This window comes from Rhinoderma darwinii, chromosome 1 (assembly GCF_050947455.1).
Source record: "Rhinoderma darwinii isolate aRhiDar2 chromosome 1, aRhiDar2.hap1, whole genome shotgun sequence".
NCBI lineage: Eukaryota > Metazoa > Chordata > Amphibia > Anura > Rhinodermatidae > Rhinoderma > Rhinoderma darwinii.
The window spans coordinates 12,331,385-12,353,679 of record NC_134687.1 but is presented as its reverse complement, the minus strand read 5'-3'; the positions used below and the strand labels follow the sequence as shown (position 1 = coordinate 12,353,679).

At 43.9% G+C, this 22,295-nt stretch overlaps 1 protein-coding gene across 1 annotated transcript in view; it reads left to right on the top strand.

Annotated features, from left to right (window-relative positions):
• The window catches only part of SLC4A11 (solute carrier family 4 member 11), a 75,785-nt gene that overhangs the window by 16,585 nt on the left and 36,905 nt on the right, over positions 1–22,295 (top strand). The window contains exons 2-3 of the mRNA XM_075849455.1: positions 8,446–8,496; positions 20,214–20,372. Coding sequence (XP_075705570.1) covers positions 8,463–8,496; positions 20,214–20,372 — 193 coding nt within the window. The 5' untranslated portion in view covers positions 8,446–8,462. The remainder of the gene's footprint in view (positions 1–8,445; positions 8,497–20,213; positions 20,373–22,295) is intronic.

Below are 22,295 nucleotides of genomic sequence, written 5' to 3'. Positions count from 1 at the left end.
TTCTCGCGTCCATGTTCAGCCAGTTTTCCTGGCTCCAGATTGCCTTAATCTTCGTTTAATACATCCCCTGACCAGAGACTAGAGATTTTTTTGGGGACCAAAATATGCCCTTTTACGGATTCACACGACTTCCTGCTGCCTCCTCGTCCTATCGTGCCTCCTTACCATTCTCTAAGGGAGAATACCTCCATAATACGTAGCGCAGGTTTTTAGCGATTCCGACAGAGAAAAAAATCTGTATGCCGCCCTAAATTTATCGGGACTCCTCGGACTGTCTATATAAACCTCAGGACTCCCCCCAGAAACCCATAATAGTCAGAGGCTCCTCCAATGACGTCATCATTGCTCTTATCAAACCAGTCAATGTGCCATTCACTACAATGCCCATCTTGTCTCCACCCCACCGGGGACAAGCTGCCCCTCTGATCACATTTTACAGATCTAATCATACAATGCATTTCTCATAATAGTATTCACAGCATAATAGACTTTTTTTTTTTTTTTTAAATTTTGTAATTTTTTTTTTATTCTATTCGGGTGGTGTTTTCCTTTTTAGCTTCTTTGTTGGGTGATTTTTAGACACTTCACTTCTCTAATTGAGAATTTTTTTGGCAGGGAGTTCGCAAATCAAAAAATAAACCTTGGTAGCCTCTTTGTTGTGAGGTAATCTATGGGGAACCTGTCGCCAACACTCATTGTACTTTGCTAATCCGACCCTGCTCTCCAAAACAAGAGACCTTTTTTTTTTTTCCCCGATGCCTTCATTAGACCTGAGCGTCTTCCCGGACCGCCATCAACACAGTCAATTTTTTATTATTATTTTTATTGTTTTCATTGTTTTTTTTGTCATTTTAGACTTGGACCAGGTTTGTCATTTCAGGTTTGTACTGATAGAAAGCAAATTGTGCAGCTCAATGAGCTGAATTCGGTGAATCTATTTACTCCAATCTGTTTAGGACAGTTCGCTTAACCCCTTCCCGACGTAAACAACTTTCAGATTTTCATTTTCGTTTTTTTTCCTCCCCACATTCCAGAAGCCATACCATCTTTATTTTTCCACTGATATAGTGCTATGAGGGCTTGATTTTTGCAGGACGAGTTGTAATTTTTCGTAGCACCATTTATTTTGCCGTATAATATACTAGGAAACGGGAAAAAAATTATTTGTGCGGTAGAAAATGAAAAAAAACAGCGATTCCTCCATGGTTTTTTACGCGCTGTTTTTACGGAATTCACTGTGCAATTAAAACAACATGTTAACTTTATTCTGCGGGTCAATACGGTTACGGCGATACCAAATATATATCGTTTTTTCTATATTTTACTACTTTTACAAGTAAAAACCGAAGTGTAAAAAGAAAATTTATTTTGCGTCGCCAAATTCCGAGGGGCATAACTTTTTTATTTTTCCGTCGATTAAGCGGTACGAGGGCTTATTTTTTTGCGGGAAAAGCTGTCGTTTTTAATAATACCATTTTGGTGTAAATGCGACGGTTTGATCGCTTTTTATTTCATTTTTTTGTGGGAGATGAGGGGACCAACAAATAGACATTCTGGCGTTTCCAAATTTTTTTTTTTTACGGCGTTCACCGTGCGGGTTAAGTAATGATATATTGTAATAGTTCAGAATTTTATGGACGCGGCGATACCAATTATGTTTATTTTTTATTTATTTTTTACTATGCTCTAGGGGGAAAATGGGAAAAGGGGGGTTTTTTGAACTTTAAATTTTTTTTATACACAAAAAAAAAAACTTTAACTAATTTTTACTTTTTTTTATTAGTCCCCCTAGGGGACTTCAACCAACTAATTTATAGCAGTATATCGTGATTCTGACAGGCCAGAGGCAGGACTTAATAGGTGTACAAAGATGGCCCCCAGGCAGCCATAGCAACCATCGCCCCCCCCCCCCCGCGATTGCGTTGCGGGGGGCGCGATGAGATGTTAGAGGGGGTCGCCCCCCTCTTTCTCACAATTTAAATGCTGCGGTCGGTATTGACAGCGGCATTTAACTAGTTAAACTAGCGGGATCGCGCTCAAGCCGATCATATACAGCCGATCATATACAGCCGACACCGACATCGTCCGGAGCGAGCTATGTCGGGAAGGGGTTAAAGGGGTTTGTACAGGGTTAAAAAACATGGCTGCTTTCTCCAAAAAATGGCACCCCCTCTGTCCACAGTTTGAGCAGTGTTCACGTCAATTGTGCTTAAGGCCCTATTACACCGGCCGATTTTGGCCGGTGCAGCGAGCGCCGATCAACGAGACGTCATTGACCAGCGCTCCGATGATCCTGTCACAAGGAGCTATGGATGGGGACGAGCGGTCATCACGCCAATCGCTCGTCCCCATGCATTATTATTATTATTATTATGTTGGCAGCGTGTCTCCCAGTTTACAGAGGGAGATGTGCTGCCGACAACGTTATTTTACTTTTTTAAACCGATACGATCAGCCGATGAACGATCGTTTGCCCGATAATTGCCCAGTGTAAAACCCCTTTAGCTGCAATACCAGACACAATCCATTTACAGGGGTGGCGCTGTTTTGGATAGAAGGCAGCCATGTTTTTTTTTTTCAATCCTGTACAACCCATTTTAAGATCGTCACCACCCAGTAAGCCGATTGAGGCTTACTTTTAGAGTTAGGGACTTCGTATTTATGGGAATTTGTCTTACAGTTCAATGGCATAACAAGGTGCCCTCATGTTCCTGGCATTTAGTGTTTCCTATAGCCACTCCACCTGTTGAACCGGTTTTTCTTTGTCTAGACCCTATCTATTAGATAGGCTTGACCCAAAATGGGTTTCAGAAAACCAGACCTTCCCTTTAACCATTTAAACACTCCTTATTGCTATTTAGCACTGGGACCCGCACCTATCTCCAGAACGGGGGTCATCCAACCACCGTCCCGAAGCATCCGGGCAGACATAAGTGCACAGATGTGCACGGCTCTCTCCATTTATTTCTTTTGGACTTACCGAAACAGCCGAGCGGGACAGAGGTTGAGTGATCCCCGTTTTGGAGATAGATGCGGGTCCCTGCTCTAGGACCGGCCTTTATGAGACATTTTATAGCATATCCCAATTTTTGAGGTGCATCAAGAGAACAACAAGCTCAATCTACCTAATGTGGAGCCATTATCTTTGCGTAAGAGTTCCCTAGGACATGTCAATGTCTATGTTAGTGAGTCACGGACTACACGCAACCATGTCCTTGGAGTTTAAGGGTGCAGGGGCGTTAATTCTTTTCAATTTATAAATAGATTTGTATGATAAAACATTTGACTAATTTACGCAGCAGGGTGGCTGACGAAATTCAGAAGGCAATACAAAATAATAACCTTATGAGATGATCAGCTGGGAACGTTCCATAACCTGTCATTACGAATAATGGATTCATCTCTGCGTGGTGTAATGCCGTAGATCACATGGCCTCTTGCCGAGATCAGGAACTGAAAGTTTGAGTTGTGTTTGTCAAAAAAATGAAGAACTTCCAAGCAACTTATCCACTTGTGTAATCTAACAAAGGCGCCTGAGGGTGAAATACGGAGGAATCTAACTCCAGTTGAGAGAAATTCCAGATTGACGAGTCTTTGCTGTTGTACTTTGCACATCAATGAAGGGAAGGCATTCATATTCGTCTTTTTTTTTTGGTGTAGAACCCATCAAGAACATGGTGGATCTTGATTCAACGTGGTTGCAAAGAAGTCTTTGCAACTCCATGATGATGATCAACCATCACTAGGACCACCCATGTTGGGCAGATGTTACGTAGATAGCCAGACAGTAGGACTCATGTGGTGACTATTTCCATTCCATTGTGTTGCAGAAGTTTTGGACAAGTCTACGCCGTATGGGTGAGTGCTCGGTGATAGTGAGTTTGCCCGATATGTATACTGGATGACTATCATCGTAATGGCTTCCCTTCTGAACTAGATTTCTCCAACTTCTGACCAAATCTGGTGTCCTCTTTGACCCCGACCACAACATTTATTGTGTGAAACTTCTTTGTGATGTATTGTGTCCAGAAAACTAGCCCATCGATTTCACATCCACTATGAAGTCTAGGGTACCCGTGGGCATTCAATCACTCTCAACGGATCTGACTTCTTTTTGAAGGATCAAGCAACAACTTCCGCATCTCTAGGTACCAGACATGCACCAAGCTGAGCCAAGGAGAGGACTGAAATGTTGTGCTCGGTGGAAAGAATTGTTAGATGGGATGTTGCAACCAGTGAAGTAAAAGGGTTTAGGTAATACTTTTTAAAGGGGTTGCCTAGTTCAGAAAATCCTTTTCAAAAACTCTATTAGGAAATTCTGAGTCAGAGGAGAGTCTGCTGTTCAGGACCCTCATCCAATAGCCAGCAACATCAAAGAGTCTAGTCTCCTGGAGGACTCGGCACGTCCATGCTTTACGCTGAATCGTTGATATTCCAGTAATTTCAAAAGAAATTGTAATTCTTTATTTCTCCTGTGGTGGCGCTGCAGGGAAATTGAACACTTTATCTCGTTTTTATGCAGATTACAGTTAATCACTGGGGATCAAAGCCTCTAACTAGCTTTTTGTTGGGAAGGGATACCCTTCTAATAAAGTATTGTCTGAACCAGACAACCCCTTTGAGAAACAGCTGGTTATGGATCTGCTTGAAGATTTTTAGCTGGTCGTGACTCTTGCCCATAGATTGCCTGTTTGTGCCCATGGATTCGCCATCTGGCCTTGATAGCTAGGGAACTGTTTTGTGTCTGCAAATTAATGGCCCTCTGTCGGCTCTATATACGTTTACCTGGTTTTTAGTTTACGGAGGACTCTGCACGTACCCGTGACGGTAGCCTCCGGAGGCGCTGGCAAGGCGGGGAAGTTGAGCAGCCGCATGGAGACTGTCCGCATCTTGGTGTACACGAGTGAATATTCTCTGACTACATCTCCCTAATTAAACGCCTGCGGGACTTCATGTGTTTCCAGCTTGGAAGCATCCGGGGAATGTGTGTTTTGTTTTGTTTTTGGGGGGCACAGCCTCTGATCAGTAATCCTGGAATAAATGTCTCCTGGTGGCTTTATTACAAGCCTTCAAGCATATGAATTTAATAAATCTATCCCAGTACAAGGTCCGCTCTCGGAGGAATGCAGCCAGCTTCTACAAATTATTTGCTGTTTCCTCCCGGTGTCTGGGCTGCATCTCCTTCGAGAACAGCCTCTGTTTTCTGGAGATCTTTTTTTCTTCTGGATAATGACTCTCTGGTCAAATAAGGCAAATTTTGTTTTTGAAATGAAAAATTCCAAAAAACACTTTTTGCTTCTTCTGATCACCTGTTCTGGGGTGACGACCAATATAATGGATTTCCACCTTTTTTGATTCGCTCCTTGGTCCTTGTCTTCGGGCCTCCGTTTACGTCTCCTGTAGAAGATTGAGGAGGGTGAATATTTTTTATTTTTTTTCTCGTAAAATGTCAGATTTGTTGAGTCAGAGAATTGGCTCCTCATCAAAATTGCTATTAGCAGAGAGTTGTATCTTCCTCGGGTTTCTGATATTTCGCTGTAGTTGTGCCTTGGCTTTTTCTGATGTTTTGGGGATTTGGGTTTTCATTTCCATTCATTGTACAACTCATTCTATAAGGTTGTTTTGTAAAAATTAAATATATATTTATTATCCTCGTGAATGTAGAATGGCATGTCTGTGATGTCATAGTGTATGTCTGATGTCATAACGGACTAATGTTGTGTCCATGATGTCATAGCTTCCTATTAAATGGTTAGATCAGTGTAGGTGTTGTCATAGTTTGCTTGTGAATGTATTATTACATGTCTGTGATGTCACAGCTTCTTAATTATTCGACAGGAGTCTGATGACATCACAGTCTAGTAAACAAACAGTTGTGTAAATGATGTCATAGTTTCCTACTAAATTGATGTATTTTATTGAATGAATAGGCGCATATCTGTGGTGATGTAGTATTCTTGTGAATGTATTGTTGTGCGTGATGTCATAGTTCCATCGTGATTTGAATAGGGAGGTGTGTTTAATCAAGAAAATGGGTGACTGCATCCAATTAGGTGTAAAAAAATCCCAAATCTTTCTTTCCTCCAGTATACTTCTATGTCTAGAATGCAACTCATCGTCTATTTGCATCTATGTAGCTCAGTTACAGCAATCAACTGATCGCTGTCAAACTTCACGGTTTTTCAGACCGCTTCGTTATAAACTAATAGCAGCAATCAACCGATCGTTGCCATATTTGTGATGTCATCGCTTTCTTCTGAATGAATAATTGCGTGTCTGTGATGTCCACAGATTTTTAGTATTTGGATAGAAGTCTGATGTTAAAACTGTCTAAAAAAAAATAATGAATAGTTGTGTCAATGATGTCATAACTTCCTCCTGAATGGATAGATCAGCACAGATGTCATAGCTTCCTAGTGATTGAATTTTTTTAGCACAGATGATGTCATAGTAAATGGGCAGGAGTTTGTTGGTGATGTCATAGCTTTTTGTAGAATGGATAGATGTGATGTCAGACTTTCCTAATGAATGATTAGGACTAGTCCAGTAAGGATAAGACTTCTTGGAGAATGAATAGGAGCGTGTTGATGACACCTTGGTTTTCAAGCGACTAAATAAAAACAGGTCTGTGATGTCACAGCTTTCTGGATAGACTTCCTTGATGGCATTGCTTCCTCGTGGTTGCACTTATTATACAAAGCTTTATGTTGTCGAAAATATAATCTTCAATTTTTATTTTTTTTAGAAAATAATGGGAATTTAGGGGAATAAAGCCAACTCTGAGGCATTGCTGGAGGTGTATAGCAGGGCATGTGCCAGGGGGCACCAACAATCCACCCTTCCTTGGCCAAGTTATAACATTTACCACGGCTGCTGGTTCGTAGCTCGGTTGGTCCTTCACAGCCTCCCTGTATAATACGTGATAATATATTATTTTGTTGTATTGTTTCTCTTTTTTATTTTGACTTCTCATTTGTTATGGCTGTAATGACTTTTTTGCTATGACACCATGGGGCTGCGTCTGTAATAGGTTTTGTATGAGGCCGTTAAAGGGTTATTGTGTATTTGTGCTTTGCTTTTCTTGGCTTCCCAACAAGTGGCTTGTGGTGAGGTTGTTGGATGTGAAGAACACATTCATGAAATCTGGCCCAGTGTTTTTGGGGCCGATCATTGGAGTGAGGCACGTGTCAGAATTGGCCAACCTCTTGTTACAATAACGCATAGACCTCTGTGCCACACGTAGACGTAGAATCTAGGTTGATCTAGCCGTAGACGTAAAATGGGAACCAGCTATCAGATGGATGATGACCTACAACCGTACTTTTGACTGATATCCTTGACAACCTTTACAACCAAACACGTGTGAAGATCACCAGATTCAAAATAAAGCACACCCCTGTGGGTACTAAATTGGGTAGGGATAGGGACTCTTAGAATCGTAAGCTTTGGCAAAACAATTATCTCATGTTTTTGGCCGTCTTTTTACCGCCAAGGATGTCAAAAGTTCTAATATACGTGGACGACGTTCCCGTTCATGGGTCTCAATATGCAGTGACTTCTATAGTGAGATGCCCCCTCTAACCTTCTTACTTCATTGGGTAATTGGTTTTGTTGTCCTCTTAAAGCACCACTGTTGACCCATGTTTCATAGGGGCCTGGTTGGATAGGGCATTGGGACCCAGTTGCCCTCCATTACCAAACCAAAGAGATTGGTTGTGATCTTTGAGTCGCTTCACGGTGGGGTAGAGTTCGAGTCGGTAGCCATGATGGAGCTGGTGTATAATGGTGTAAGTGGTGCAGAAATTTATTCATGGTAAATGCTTCATAGAAGCCAAGTGTGTATGATGGGAAGATGTGATGGACATTGTATGGGTTTGCATGTTGCGTTTAGAATAGGCCTTGGCAAAACCCAGGAGCTATTTACCCAATGCAACTCGATATTTTCGCCTCCAAACTATCACATGGTCAAAGAGAAGCAAATAATAATTACTTTTCAACCCCGAGAAAACATATAGGCGGCACAAAACCAAGTGTATCATGGGTCTAGTGGTTGGTAAGGGGCCAATGAGCTTTAATGGCGGGGGCTGAGATCCCTATACTCACCCTTGTATACTACTATGACTTTATTTTTCTATAGCTGGATTTCTCCCATTAGGGATCTGGTTCTAGACTATGTAATGAGTATTGGGGTCTTCCGACCCCTCCCCAACGGCATATGTAAAGGAGAAAGAAGGATCGGCCATGTTAGATTTTAACATGCCTGACCCTTTGTTCCCGCAGGAAACGAGAGGTGTCTGGCAGCGTCTTACGCCAGTGGTGGACGGGTGAAGGAGTTGTGTAGATCTCTGAAATGTGGGATTGAAGATAATTCGGGCGTTTTCAGTTTTCGCCTGTACATATCTTTCCAAGGCTGAACAATAATTCTCTCTTTTCTTCTCTCTGCAGAGAGTCCTCCGGCAGCGATGTCCAGGAATGGATACTTCTTTGAAGAGACTGGTGAGTCTTCTGTTCTTTGTGACGATATATTGATGGCTTTAAATGTAGGTGCACTGGAAAAATTACTTCTAATGAATAGATGGTAAACCTAAAAATAAACCATGCTGTAATATATTATCATTAGAATTACATGTTCATTGACCAGGAGAAGATTCTACTCGTGGGAGTGGAAAAACCCCAGAACCAAATCAGTTGGCCCCTGCACAGAAGTCCGACTGTGTGTAGTCTGGACCGCCCCCTAATTGCATTGTAACATCTAGGAGTGGGCGGTCCAGACTACACAGCCGGACTTCTATCTTGCCACCAACTCTTGTAGTAACTTCTCCTGCATCTTAGTTTATTTTTAGGTTTACCAAATATTTGAGTGAATCTACACTATAATACCAAGGCAACTGCGCCCTTGCTTACCCTACGTGACCACAAATATATCAGAAGGATGTTCTCTAAAGTACAATCCTATTCAAATGACAGCTCCTCTTTTAATATCGAAGACGAGATCTGCAGTTAAGAATTTTACATTTTTTAGGTGCTGTGGGCTGTCATGTGGCCTACACCTTCTACCCTTCTTCATTATTATAAGTCTACTTTACTTTTTTTTTTTGTACCGTTCCCGAGTTAATCCAGTCACATCAAGAGCTGCACTCTGAATTCTGCTATCTGCCATTTCAGGTCGGTCAGTAATGACAGACATGCTCTTAATAGCTTACAGGTGAAGCAGAGCTTAGTCTGTTAATTAAGTTTCTTCCTTGCACATCAATACCGCCGTAGATGTGATATGTCAGAGTTGTGCCAAATGACAAACTCAGCTCAACGCTAAACCAGAAGGAGGCTGTACCTTTTTAGCTTGAAAACTTAAATGGAAAACAGCATTCTGAATGCAGCTTTGGATGTGACTAGAGGATAAAACTTGATGTAATTTGTTGCCAGGATGTGTGACTAGTTTGTTGCTGTGTTTTTGTTACTTTGTCTTCCTACATACTCTCCTACAGTCTTGTACAGTCTGTGTAACTTTCTGCACGGGACGGCTATTGAGATGAATGGGGACCGCCAGCAGGAAAGCCTTTTGAAGTCGTCTGAACGAGTTATAAAGTGTTTTACCACCGCACTAATTCTAAATAAACGGCGTGACGTTCACCAGATACGTCAAATAAGTGCAGATCAAAGCCCGCGGCCGCCTATTATACGAGGCGCGTTAAACACGGAGAAATTAAATTAGTGCTCCTCGCATGTAGGATGAAGTAAATGTGCCGCTGATCTCCAATATAGAAATATACTCCTATATACAGATGTAGCAAATATAGTGCCCCCCCCAGTAATAGCATACAGGTCCAGCAGATATAAACCAGCCCAATATGCACCGAGAGGCCCTGATCGTGACCAGGTGAGTGCCTTGCCTGACATGTTGCAGTTCTATTTAAAGCCTATCTCTGCTTGCTACAGAGTGACTCCACCTAGGGTTACCTTCAATACGCAGATGGGACATAATTTACAATCTTTCATGTCCCTCTACATGTTATGGCGCCCCCTGGTGTTCTCTTTAGTCCCTCTCAGAATGTCTACCTAATGTGTCCAGTGTCGGTGGTCACACGTGTTCAGTAGGTCAGTCCCAACACCCGGATGCTCTTGAACGGAACACGGGCGGCGGAGTGATTCCCGTTATTGTACAGGCCAGACAATAAGTATCGGCACACAATATATATCAATATACTGTAGCAGTTACTATTTACTGTGAGACTAAATTCTGCTCCACCTGCTCTTCTACTCTGTGGCTACTGTGAGACATCGGGACTATAGAACCTGTTCTTGTAGACTACACGCGCACAGATCCTGGATTTAGTTAGAGACCTCTCTTGTGGCGTCTTGACTTCGGGCCCCGGTGACCCCCGTTTTTGGCGCTCTACATGTTTGAATGTTAGTTGTGTAATTTGGTTGGTTCTACTCTATAGTCCGTTTTCTTCTTGATGCGATCATCCTCAAAAGGTCTAAAAAATAAAAAAATGAGCGTCATAAATTGTTATAAGCAAACACTTCTCATATTTTTGGGCTTTCAACCACGTTTGGTCAAGGTCGAGACCTCCGGTGTTGACCGGCATCTTGACGTCCGGCTTGTAATCAGTCTGTCCTTTGCTTTCGTCCTCCAGTCTACACGCCTGTTCATTGGAACAAACTGACGGATTCCCTACAGGACTGACATCGGAGCTTACCGCCGCTAAATCGGTCGTGACCGTGAGAGTCCTTTCCAAAGTTTTTGAGTTCTAAAAACAAAAAAGTTTGAGGGCCTACCAGCTGAGGTATCTATTTGAACTAGGGCGATTTTGCCGGTTCCTCGAGGATCATTAGCTACTTCTTTGGTTTCTGGCACAGGTTTCGTGGTGTGGGCCGAAATATGTGTCATGGAGATAACTGCTACAAAGTGGAAACCATACTGTAACCGTGAATACCGGGAGCAGAAACCTTTACACTCTGCAGGTTGGGACCACATACAAAGCACTTTTGAAATTTTTCATTTTGACTTTCGAACTGTATTTTCTCAAATACTTCTCCCCGCCCCGGGACGCCTCAGGCTATTTTCACAGTTTATATGGCACCGTCTTGATTTGTAAATGATTAAATGGAGCTGAAGACATTTCCCGAATTAATTGCTGCGTTCGACGAAATCCTCTTCGGGTTCTACGTGGATGCGGCTGCCTGTAAAACCTGGCTCTGGTCCTGCTACCGACGACTCCTCCTGTGTGATACGTTACATCATTGCGCATCACAAACAGGTTGGGCCACTCCTGTTACCACATTATCTCTCTATCCATTTCTAATGAAGGCCCCCAAGGTCCGCCATCTTTGTACTCGTTTGAAGCCCTGCCTCAGTCAGAATCACGATGCACCGCAATACATTAGGATTTCAGTAGATCATGCAAGCGATCCAACGATCACTGCTTCAAGTCCCCTAGGAGGACTAATAAAAAAAGTAAAAAACAGTTGTTATTTTTTTGGGAACATAAAATAAAATGTATTCAAAGTTCAAACAACCCCCCTTTTCACATTTTTCCCTAAATCAATGTTAAAAAAAAAAATGAAGGTTAACACAACTGGTATCGCCTCATCCGTAAAAGTCCGAACTATCACAATAATGGGCTAAAAAAATCTATATATATAAAACATGCAAATTGCTGTTTTTTGGTCACCTTAGCGATCCAAAAAAATGAAATAAAAAAAGTGATCAAAAAGTCGCATATACGCCAAATAGGTATCGGTGAAAACATTTAAGCCCTCACATCTCTAAATTGATGGAAAAATAAAAAAGACGCAAAAGATTTTTTTTGTTAGCAAATAGTTGTATTTTTTTAAAAGTGGTAAAACATAAAAACAAAACCTATAAATTTGGTATCGCCGTAATCGTATCAACCTGTGGAATAAGGAGAATATGTCGTTTTTACCACCTGATGGATGGCGTAAAAACAAAACCCCCCCAAAAAAATGGCGTAATCGCTGTTTTTTTTTTTTTGCCCATTTCACCCCACAAATAATTTCCCAGTTCATTATGCGGTACAATAAATGGTGCCATGAAAAACTACAACTTGTCCAGCAAAAAACAAGCCCTCATATGTCTATATAGATGGAGAAATAAAAAAAATTATAGCTTTTGGAAGGTGGGGAGGAAAAAACAAAAGTGAAAATCCAAAAAATGGGAGGAGGGAAGGGGTTAAAGGGCTAGTAACCCTTACGCAGAAAGAGAATTACTTGATTAATAGACATTGCAGGGTGTACATAATGGGGGAACGGTGAAAAAGTCAGTATCAGACCCTCTTCCTTTCAACACTAGGGTCAATTTAATTAACCGTTCAGTATGTTTTTGGGGTGTGGGTGCATAGAGAAGTACCCCGAGGAAAATCTGACAAATTAGGGAGATGTTTCCTCTGCTCGGATTCAGAGTCACTAAGCCAACTTGCTGCCTCAAATACCACCCTGGATCTATTGCGTCTTCCAGGTACCTCAAGTCACATTTGCTTTTACGCTAACGCGTTTTATTATTTTTAGTTTTGTTGGGTATATGGGTGAGTACCAGCTTGAGATGCTCTTGGTAAATAAGACCGGAGCAGGATTCTGTTTTGGCTATTGATCCAGGGATACGGGGTTGGTCGGGTGTAGTGACCCAGGACCAGAAGGGTTGACTATTTTGAGTCTTGCTATGGAACCTTCTCTCCTCTGGTTTCATCTTCAGGCCAGACTACGACTACGGTTGTGTGATCTCAACCGGTGGTGCAACTTTTTTTTTTTCTTCTTCGAGTTACAGCCCATGGGATAAGTCGTGTGACTGTCCCATTTACCGTCTTCTGGCGTACGTTTGTTAAAGTGCAACTCTTGCTCATCCCTACAATGCATTCCTGCTGATTCATCCGTAACGTCGTTGTCTATCCCGGGCCTTGATACTACAGATATTTTGCATTGTCACGTCACGACCTGGATAAGCAGATCTTCTGATTTTCGGCAATTCTCTCCTTTTTTTGCTCCTGGTGGCGAGGAATAAGTGTGTGGGTGACGTGGGCGGCATGGTGTTCAGCAGGGTGCATGGAACGGAACTCTCCCTCTCAAATCCAGGATCTCATTATTTTCTTCTAGACGTGGTATCTCCATCGTACAGCACACTATGTTCTGCCAGATGAGGAGCAGAGTCAGCATTTTTCTATTTCAGCTCCTTGACCTGTCAGGTCTTCCAAAACGATCACTCACTCTGACATCTATAAGAGGCGAAACGTGTCATCGACTCGAGAAAAAATATGTACAACTCAAATTGCGCTGAAGAGGCCACGTGAAGCTCGTCGCGCTGGGCATCGCATGTCCGGGTTGGTCACATAATCCAAGCCTTACCTTAATCTTATATCTGATTGTGGATTTTTTCAGAAGGGAAAGCGATTGTTTGGATGATTTTAAAGGAACGTAAATAATGCAATATTCACACGACCTTGAAAAAAAAACAAAAAACGGATCAACTATCAATTTTTCATAGTATTTTTGCATCCGTGTGTCCCTAAATTTTAATCCATTTCCCAGCCGTTTGACGGAAAGTGGATGAAACTTTTGAAAATTCTACATTTCCCATGTAGATAGTTCCACAATGCACCTGTAGATAGTGCCCACGTATATGGTGCCACAGTGCCCACTGTAGATAATGCCACACACAGTGCCCATGTATATAGTGCCACCATGCCCATGTAGGTAGTGCCACAATGTTCCCTGTAGATAGTGCCAACATGCCCATGTAGGTAGTGCCACAATGTTCCCTGTAGATCGTGCCATGCCCATGTAGATGGCGCCACACATCACCCCTGTAGATGGCGCCACTGGGAGCAGAATCCCCTGACAGAGCGTTGCCGATGCTCTGGCTGGGGATTCTCGCATTACGAAGCCCCTAACGTCACTGTCCATATATGGCCAGTGACATCAGGGGGTCCCTCTAGGAGTGAAATCTCAAGCCAGAGTGTTGCCGGCACTCTGGCTGGGGATTCTCATATTACAAAGCCTTGAGAGGGCCAAGATAATTTTTTAACAGCCGTTACATGGATGGCTTTCTGAAATACCGCTGTTAAAAACTGCCGAATATAGAACATGTTCTGTTTTTTTGACGGCCAGTATTTACGGACAGTTAAAAGCCATAAACGGCCGTGTGAATACACCCCAAAAAATTCTACGTTCTGAACATGTCGTGTGACTATAGCCCTATTTATTTTTATACAGTCATTCCCCTTATCGGACGTCTTTGGGATGATGCTGGATTATAAGATTTTCCAAACTGTTGGAATAAGAGAACTTGGATCAACCTTGATCGCTTCTCCAGCCCCTCAATCCTTTCAGATTCTGGACTAAAGCGGAATTTGTTCCGAATTTTATTGCACATGTTTTGCTTTTCGGGAATTAAAGAGAATTATAGGTCTGTTTTCGTTTTTTTCGTATTCTAGAAGGTGGCGAATTGGGGAAAACGGTGGATTGCATAGCTCTGTTTTTGGCCATTGTGTTTTTTGTTTTTTCTTCTATTTCGTCATTGGGACAATTGTAGTTGTAAATTGGATTCTCGATTTATTTAGTCGAGTTTTTCCGTATTACAATTTTGAGCCTTCCTCTTCCCTGGTGTTTGAAGAGAAACCGGAGATAAGTTGTTTTTCTTTATTGGTCCTGACAAACTCCACGTGTCTGGAGGCATGTTTTCTGTATGTTTTCTGTATGGTTTCTGTATGGTTTCAGCTGCTTGTATTGTTTGTATTCTCATTCCATAAATTCCCCAATAGCTTTTCCCATGTGCATCTTCCAGAGCGGTCAGGAACAATGTCTTCTGCAGGTGACCGTGCTGCAGTCCTGCCGCCGCCGCAAAAAGTCCTGTTATTATTTCTTAGTGATAAAGATGACATAATGCAGAGTGAATATATTCCCGGTGGAAGCAGCCCCGATCGATCGATTGTGTTTATATGGCCTAGTAACTATACACAAGCACACAAGTCATATACACAATGCCAAGCGGCTGCTCGATCACTGTAAAGCCACGACCCCGTAGCTGTTGAAGTTCATTGTAGTTTTGAAAGTGACCATTTTGAAAGGCAGTACCCTGCGGGATGGGGGTGGGGGGTGCTTAGCAATTAGGTAGGTGCCGGATTTAAAAAAAATGTTCTTGTTTTAGGTTTCTTCCACTCAGGTAGCAAAAATATTACATTTCACAAGAAATTGTACAATCCTAGGATAAAAAGAAACCGAATACGTCTTGTTCCTGCACTTTTTTCCTTCCACCTTTCAGAAGGCATTTGATATTTGTGTACAGAGAAGGAGGCTGGCGGATAGACAATGCTCAGCAAACCGAGACGGCCTTTAACGTGGTTGTCTCATGAAGACAACCCCTTTCTACATGCCCTATTAGATATATGGACCTCATAGAGGAGTATCCTCTCTTCGGGGGCCTCTCTATCTGTTTGGAAAGCTGTTCACAAAGAACAAATTCCCACTGGAGGACCAAGTCTGTCCATGTTGACCAATATCCGACATGCAATACTACATTTCTCCTGTAGTGGCCACTGCAGGGGAAATGTATTGCTGGCTGCAGCTTTCCTGGCAAAAACCACTGATTGCCGAGGTCAGATAATTTTAGCCCCATATACAAACTATAAAATGATTCCTGCTGCTGCAGCGACTGATATTATGGGGTTAAAAAAATATCAAAAAAATATAATATTTTAAAAAAAAAATAAATTAAAAAATATATATAATAGATGCATTTTTCTGAGCAGAATTTCCAACGCGTTCATGCTGGGAATTCCTCCTACACTGTGACTTTTACTTCCTGAGCACCTTCAAAGTGCTCCCCTCTGCCGTTTTACGAAGTTTCGGGCCATATTTGGCCTACTTGCGGTGTTATTTACATTAATTGCGCACCAGCTCCTTTGATGGCTGCAATCATTAGAAGACGCGCTCTTATTTTCCATCTATAGGGTCTCATTGCTGAATATGAATTAAAATCCCTCTTTAATTATTGCAGGCGGCAGACGAGGATTTGGTAATTTCATTATAGAGTCAGTAACGAGAGGGAAATTGAATGGGAGATAATGGGGATTCTGGAGGGAAATGAACGTAACCTCAAAGAGGACGAAGAGGAGCAAGATTAGGAGTGTCCATAGAAAAAAGAAAAATTATAAAAAAAAGTTTGTATATATAAATAAAAAATACAACTTTATGACGTCTCCAGTTACCGGGTCAATTCACTTGTACAAATCAAATAATTTTATTAAAAAAATGACCGGTCTAATCTGATTTCTAAGAGCGACCCCAGCAAAATGTTTTTGTACTTGTTCATTTAGAAAATATTTAGAAAACTCGCATTATTACGGCTCAATGTGTCTCCATTGGGGCTACCAGAGTTTTCTATTTTGACCGTATGGACGTGGCTCACGTTAGACTTTAGTTGATCTGTTGTGAAAAATAAGAAAACTAGTATAGAAAACCTGTTATACGGGCCTGCTAGCAAAAGGAATGCAGTGGTCTGTTAATATATGTAAATGCCCCCCATAGCTGCCCCACGCCGTATAATGCCCCTCATAGCTGCCCCCACAGTATAATGCCCCCCTTTCCCTCCCATACACCGTATAATGCCCCCCTCCCTCCCATACACCGTATAATGCCCCCCCTCCCTCCCATACACCGAATAATGCCCCCCTCCCATACACGGTATAATGCCCCCATATGTACAGACCAAATGGAAAAATAATAACATATATTTACCTATCCCCGTTCCCCCGCCGGGTGGAGGATCCTTTGCCTCCTCTGCACTGTGCTCAGTGCGCTGTGAGAGGCTCGGCGAAGCCAGGCGCAATGTAGTGATGTCATCTGTGGCGCCTGTCTGCACCGAGTCACTCACATCGCACAGACCGGAGGAGGAGAAGGATCCTCCACCCGGCGGGGGAACGGGGATAGGTAAATATGTATGTTATTATTTTTCTATTAGGTCCGTACATATGGGGGCATTATACTGTGTATGGGAGGGGGGGCATTATATATATGCCACTAAGGCTCTATTTTCACGACAGGGTCCGAGTGTCAGCCGATAAAATGACTGTTTTGCATCCGTTCCGTTTCCGTTCCAGGCCATGTTTCCATTTTTAACGGCCGATTTTGACCTGTCTTGCATCCGTTTTTTTTCCCTGTCCATTTTGAAAACGGATGAATTTCATTTGTAATTTTTTTTGCCATTCACTTCCCTCTGTAGATACTGCCATAGCCTCCCTGTAGGTAGTGCCACACAGCCTCCCTGTAGGTAGTGCCACACAGTCTTCCTGTAGGTAGTGCCACACAGCCTCCCTGTAGGTAGTGCCACACAGCCCCCCTGTAGGTAGTGCCACGAAGCCCCCCTGTAGGTAGTGCCACACAGCCCCCCTGTAGGTAGTGCCACACAGCCCCCCTGTAGGTAGTGCCACACAGCCCCCCTGTAGGTAGTGCCACACAGCCCCCCTGTGGGTTGTGCCACACAGCCCCCCTGTAGGTAGTGCCACACAGCCCCCCTGTAGGTAGTGCCACACAGCCCCCCTGTAGGTAGTGCCACACAGCCCCCCTGTAGGTAGTGCCACACAGCCCCCCTGTAGGTAGTGCCACACAGCCCCCCTGTAGGTAGTGCCAGACAGCCCCCCCTGTAGGTAGTGCCAGACAGCCCCCCCTGTAGGTAGTGCCAGACAGCCCCCCCTGTAGGTAGTGCCAGACAGCCCCCCCTGTAGGTAGTGCCAGACAGCCCCCCCTGTAGGTAGTGCCAGACAGCCCCCCTGTAGGTAGTGCCAGACAGCCCCCCTGTAGGTAGTGCCAGACAGCCCCCCTGTAGGTAGTGCCAGACAGCCCCCCTGTAGGTAGTGCCAGACAGCCCCCCTGTAGGTAGTGCCAGACAGCCCCCCTGTAGGTAGTGCCACACAGCCCCCCTGTAGGTAGTGCCACACAGCCCCCCTGTAGGTAGTGCCACACAGCCCCCCTGTAGGTAGTGCCACACAGCCCCCCTGTAGGTAGTTCTACACATGAGCCTTTTACATAGCACCCCCCCTTCCAGGAGAAGTCCCTGACTTCAATGTCCATATATGGACACAGTGAAGTCAGGGGCTTCTCCTAGAGCGGAAACTCTGGCCACAGGGCCAGGGATTCCGCTTCAGAAGTCCCTGACATCACTTTGTCCATATATGGACAGAAGTCAGGGACTTCTCCTGAAGCGGAATCCCCAATCCCCGGCCACATCGTTGCCGAATCTGTGCCCGGGGATTGGGGATTCCGCTCCTACAGGGTGCAAAAAAATGCCCTCTTCCTCCTCACATGCACTTCGCACTGTGAGGAGGAGAGAGCGAGCGACGGAAGACACGGCCGTCACTCGGGACACATTCCAGTGATGGCCGTGTATTACCCGGCCCCATAGACTTCTATGGGAGTCGGGCGGCCGGGAGAACGGACGAACATAGGGCATGTTCCATTTTTTTGACGGCTGGGTTTCCCAGGCCGTCAAAAAATCGGTCGTGTGAATAGCCCCATTTGGGGTCTATTGTTCCTATTCACATCTCCTCCCTCAGTCTTCTGGCTGTGGGCGGAACTAACTGGCGGTTGGGTTGTGGGCGGAGCTCTGTGAGCTTCCGACACCACGTCCTTCTCGGTTATATAAAGATCCTGAAAATTTCATATGTATTTTATTATTCTGCATTTAAAAAAAAAAGTTAAATCTGATTAATAATACAGTGTGAGATGGAGAATGTCGGGGTGTGATTGCTGCCGTACTTCTCGGCTTTTCTGTTGTGTTGTCACCGCTGTGACAATATCATTTGAGCCAGACTGGTTGCTATGGTTATAGTGCAGAAGTTACATCCTTCCTTCTATATAGGGTTGTCAGGCAGCATGTTCACCTAGCAACCAGTGCAGCATATTCACCTAGCAACCAGTGCAGCATGGTCACCTAGCAACCACTTTGCCTCATATCGCTTAGATCTTCAGTTTAAGACAGAACGAGCACCAGGATGAGGGCCGAGAGGGGCAAGGAAGCTTGACCGTACTCAAACCAGGCTGTTGTCGATCTCTTCCAGTTATATTTTATTAGTTTTGAACAATCCCTTTAAGAAGTCACGTTCTTTTTGGGGAGGCTTTCTGCATCGTGTGTAGTAGTGGCTCATGTATAGTTTGGGAAGAATTTATAGGTAAGGACTATTTTTAATTCTGTAGGCAAATTAAGATTGCAGACCTCGAACAGGCCCAAGGGTGTTTTTGCTGGAAAACCCAATTTTTTTGGGGGGTCTGGGACTGGTTAGTCACTAGGGGGCTCCAGAAAACGGAAAATCCTGATGTTTAATGTTCTGACTGTAGGGAGCTTCGGCCACACATGGGTTAAGGACTCTTGTACAGCCGGTATTTCTCTTTGGCTGGCGGCCATGTCGAGATACGATACGGAGAGAAGAAACAATTGGTTTAATAAGTGTCTTGGTGTACAAGCCGAGGATTGCGTCACCCCAGTACTGCGGTGCCTCCATGTATACCAGGCGGGCAGCACCCGGTGTATGAGGCACTGAGAGCACGTACATGTATACCCCTACATACGCACGCTCACCCGCCAATACCCTCAGGACCATTTCACAACGTCCGCAGGGTAGTGCGCCAGTGGATGATGTGTTTCACCTTCATGTGAGTTTTGGCCAGTAATGGTGGAGAACGCGGCTTACTGCCCAATTTATTTAATCCGGTTTCCTGCTATAAATAAAATCTCTGGATCCTGTATTGTTCTCATTAACAATGTGATATTCACGGGGTTATTATATTTTGTTTCTTTTTAGAAAAAGTTAAACAATAGGGGTGAGTATCCATAAAAGAGAATTAGTATGTGTGTGTGTGTGTGTGTGTGTGTGTGTGTGTGTGTGTGTGTGTGTGTGTGTGTGTGTGTGTGTGTGTGTGTATTATGTAGCATCATTTATAGTAAAACACGATTTTTGCTGCGGAATCGCAACATTTGCGGTTTCTTGCGGGTTTTACTTCCCCATTGAATTCAATGGGGAAAAGTATTTACGCGACGCGTGATCTGACCCTTAAAGCGACAGGACTTGTTTCTATGGAAGATGACAGGGGCCGGATTATCAAATGTGTTTCGGATTATGAGAGGGGGATGAAGTCATTGACTTTATGGACAGCGGCCCTTCTAATTCTCCAGGATCCCTCTCATATGTCTTGTGTTTTATTTGCAGGTTACCTTAAGTGCGACACCGATGACGGCTGCGAAAACAAAGAGGAAGAAGGTGGAGGAGGGGAGGAGCTGTTTGATACGGTCCACTCCTCCATCGTATCCGGGGAAAGTATCCGCTTCTTTGTAAATGTCAATCTAGAAGGACCGCAGAACACGACAGGTGAGTGCTGCTCTAAATGTCCGTGTGAACAGTGGAGCCGCCGCGCTGGAAATACGATGGAATTCATGCAATAGATTTCCCCAGAAGGCGGATAACCGTGATCTAATATTACCGGTGATCTGTATACACAAACATGTAGAGAAAATACACTGACATGTAGAGAGGACTCTGATTTCGTCTTCTCTGCATGCCTCTGAGCCCCCTCTGCACAGGGAGTCCCTGTGACATCATTAATGATGTCACAAGGTTCCCAGGCACCCGCCCGAATGCAGAATGTGAGCTCTGTGTTTGGGTGTTTTTTAGTTTTTCCCTGTCACGTTACAGGATCGGCGGTCACATTGACATTTTTCACACCCATGATACTTTGTACAGGAGCTAAATTAACAAAGGGCACAGGGACCATGCAATCCGCCTGTTCACTTATGTGGGTTGGGTGGCAAGGGGTTGAGTAATTCCCTGACGTGTCTTCACAAAGTTGCTACATACCGTGACACCATTCAGGTCTTATGTCTGCTGTAGACGTGGCTGCAGGGAATGGTGTGGGGAAAGATGTCCGCCTCATTGTTATGTATTAGGGCACCCCCGGTCCGGCCATGCCCGGGCACATATATGAGGCAGATACAGTTCCCTTCTATTCTTACATTACCAAATCGCTGTTACTTCAGGCAGGAAAAGTACAATCCTAGAGCTGGGAAGCCAACTTTCTTACAGTTTCCCTGCAGGTCATTAACTGCTTACTGACTGTTTCATGACCGTCTGAAGCCTGAGCCACAAAATGTAGACTGCTATAAGTGGTGCCCTCGGGACCCCTTCCCTGTTAGGTAGAATAGAGCGCTCCCATAAAGACGAGCCGTCTCTTGTAATGTCCTCAGGTTGTAGCAGCTGCATCGCTATAGGAAGAATAATGTGGACTTTTTGTGCTTTTCTCCGTATTGTTCACACTATTGAGTTCTCTTGTACTAGTAAAGAACGCAGCGTGTCCTTATCTCACTTATAAATATCAACCGTAAGGTAGAAAAGTGCTGACTATTCCTGCACAAAGTCCTCACGAAGAAGGGGGAACACAGATGTACGAGACATTGCTGCCAATATGGAGGTTACCAGGTAGTGGATACTAAAGAAACCATGTCCGATATAACTCAGGATCAGTACAGGATAAGTAATGTGTATATATACAGTGACTCCAGCAGAATAGTGAGTGCAGCTCTGGAGTATAATACAGGATGTAACTCAGGATCAGTACAGGATAAGTAATGTAATGTATGTACACAGTGACTCCACCAGCAGAATAGTGAGAGCAGCTCTGGTGTATAATACAGGATGTAACTCAGGATCAGTACAGGATAAGTAATGTAATGTATGTACACAGTGACTCCACCAGCAGAATAGTGAGTGCAGCTCTGGAGTATAATACAGGATAAGTAATGTCATGTATGTACACAGTGACTCCACCAGTAGAATAGTGAATGCAGCTCTGGAGTATAATACAGGATGTAACTCCGGATCAGTACAGGATAAGTAATGTAATGTATGTACACAGTGACTCCACCAGCAGAATAGTGAGTGCAGCTCTGGAGTATAATACAGAATGCTAGGACATGCTATCACTTTGTGATCAGTGCGGGTCCGAGAATGAAGGGGCTGCAGCCCTGATCACTATTGACTGTTGTTTTCTACACTGCGGAGCTCTGGCTGCTGGAGTTGTGCGCCTATTGATCCGACTGAAGCCGTGTTGCACTTTCTTGCACATTGGTGACCGGCCGCTGATGTGCAGTAGAGCACTGAGAAGTGGATGCAGTGCAGCGGCCCCTTTAATCTAAGGATCGGTGGAGGTCCCCGCAATCCTAGTGGTGATATACCATTATTTGGTGTGATGGGATTAACCCTGTAATGGAGGAGGGGGCTGAATAACAATAAATAGGA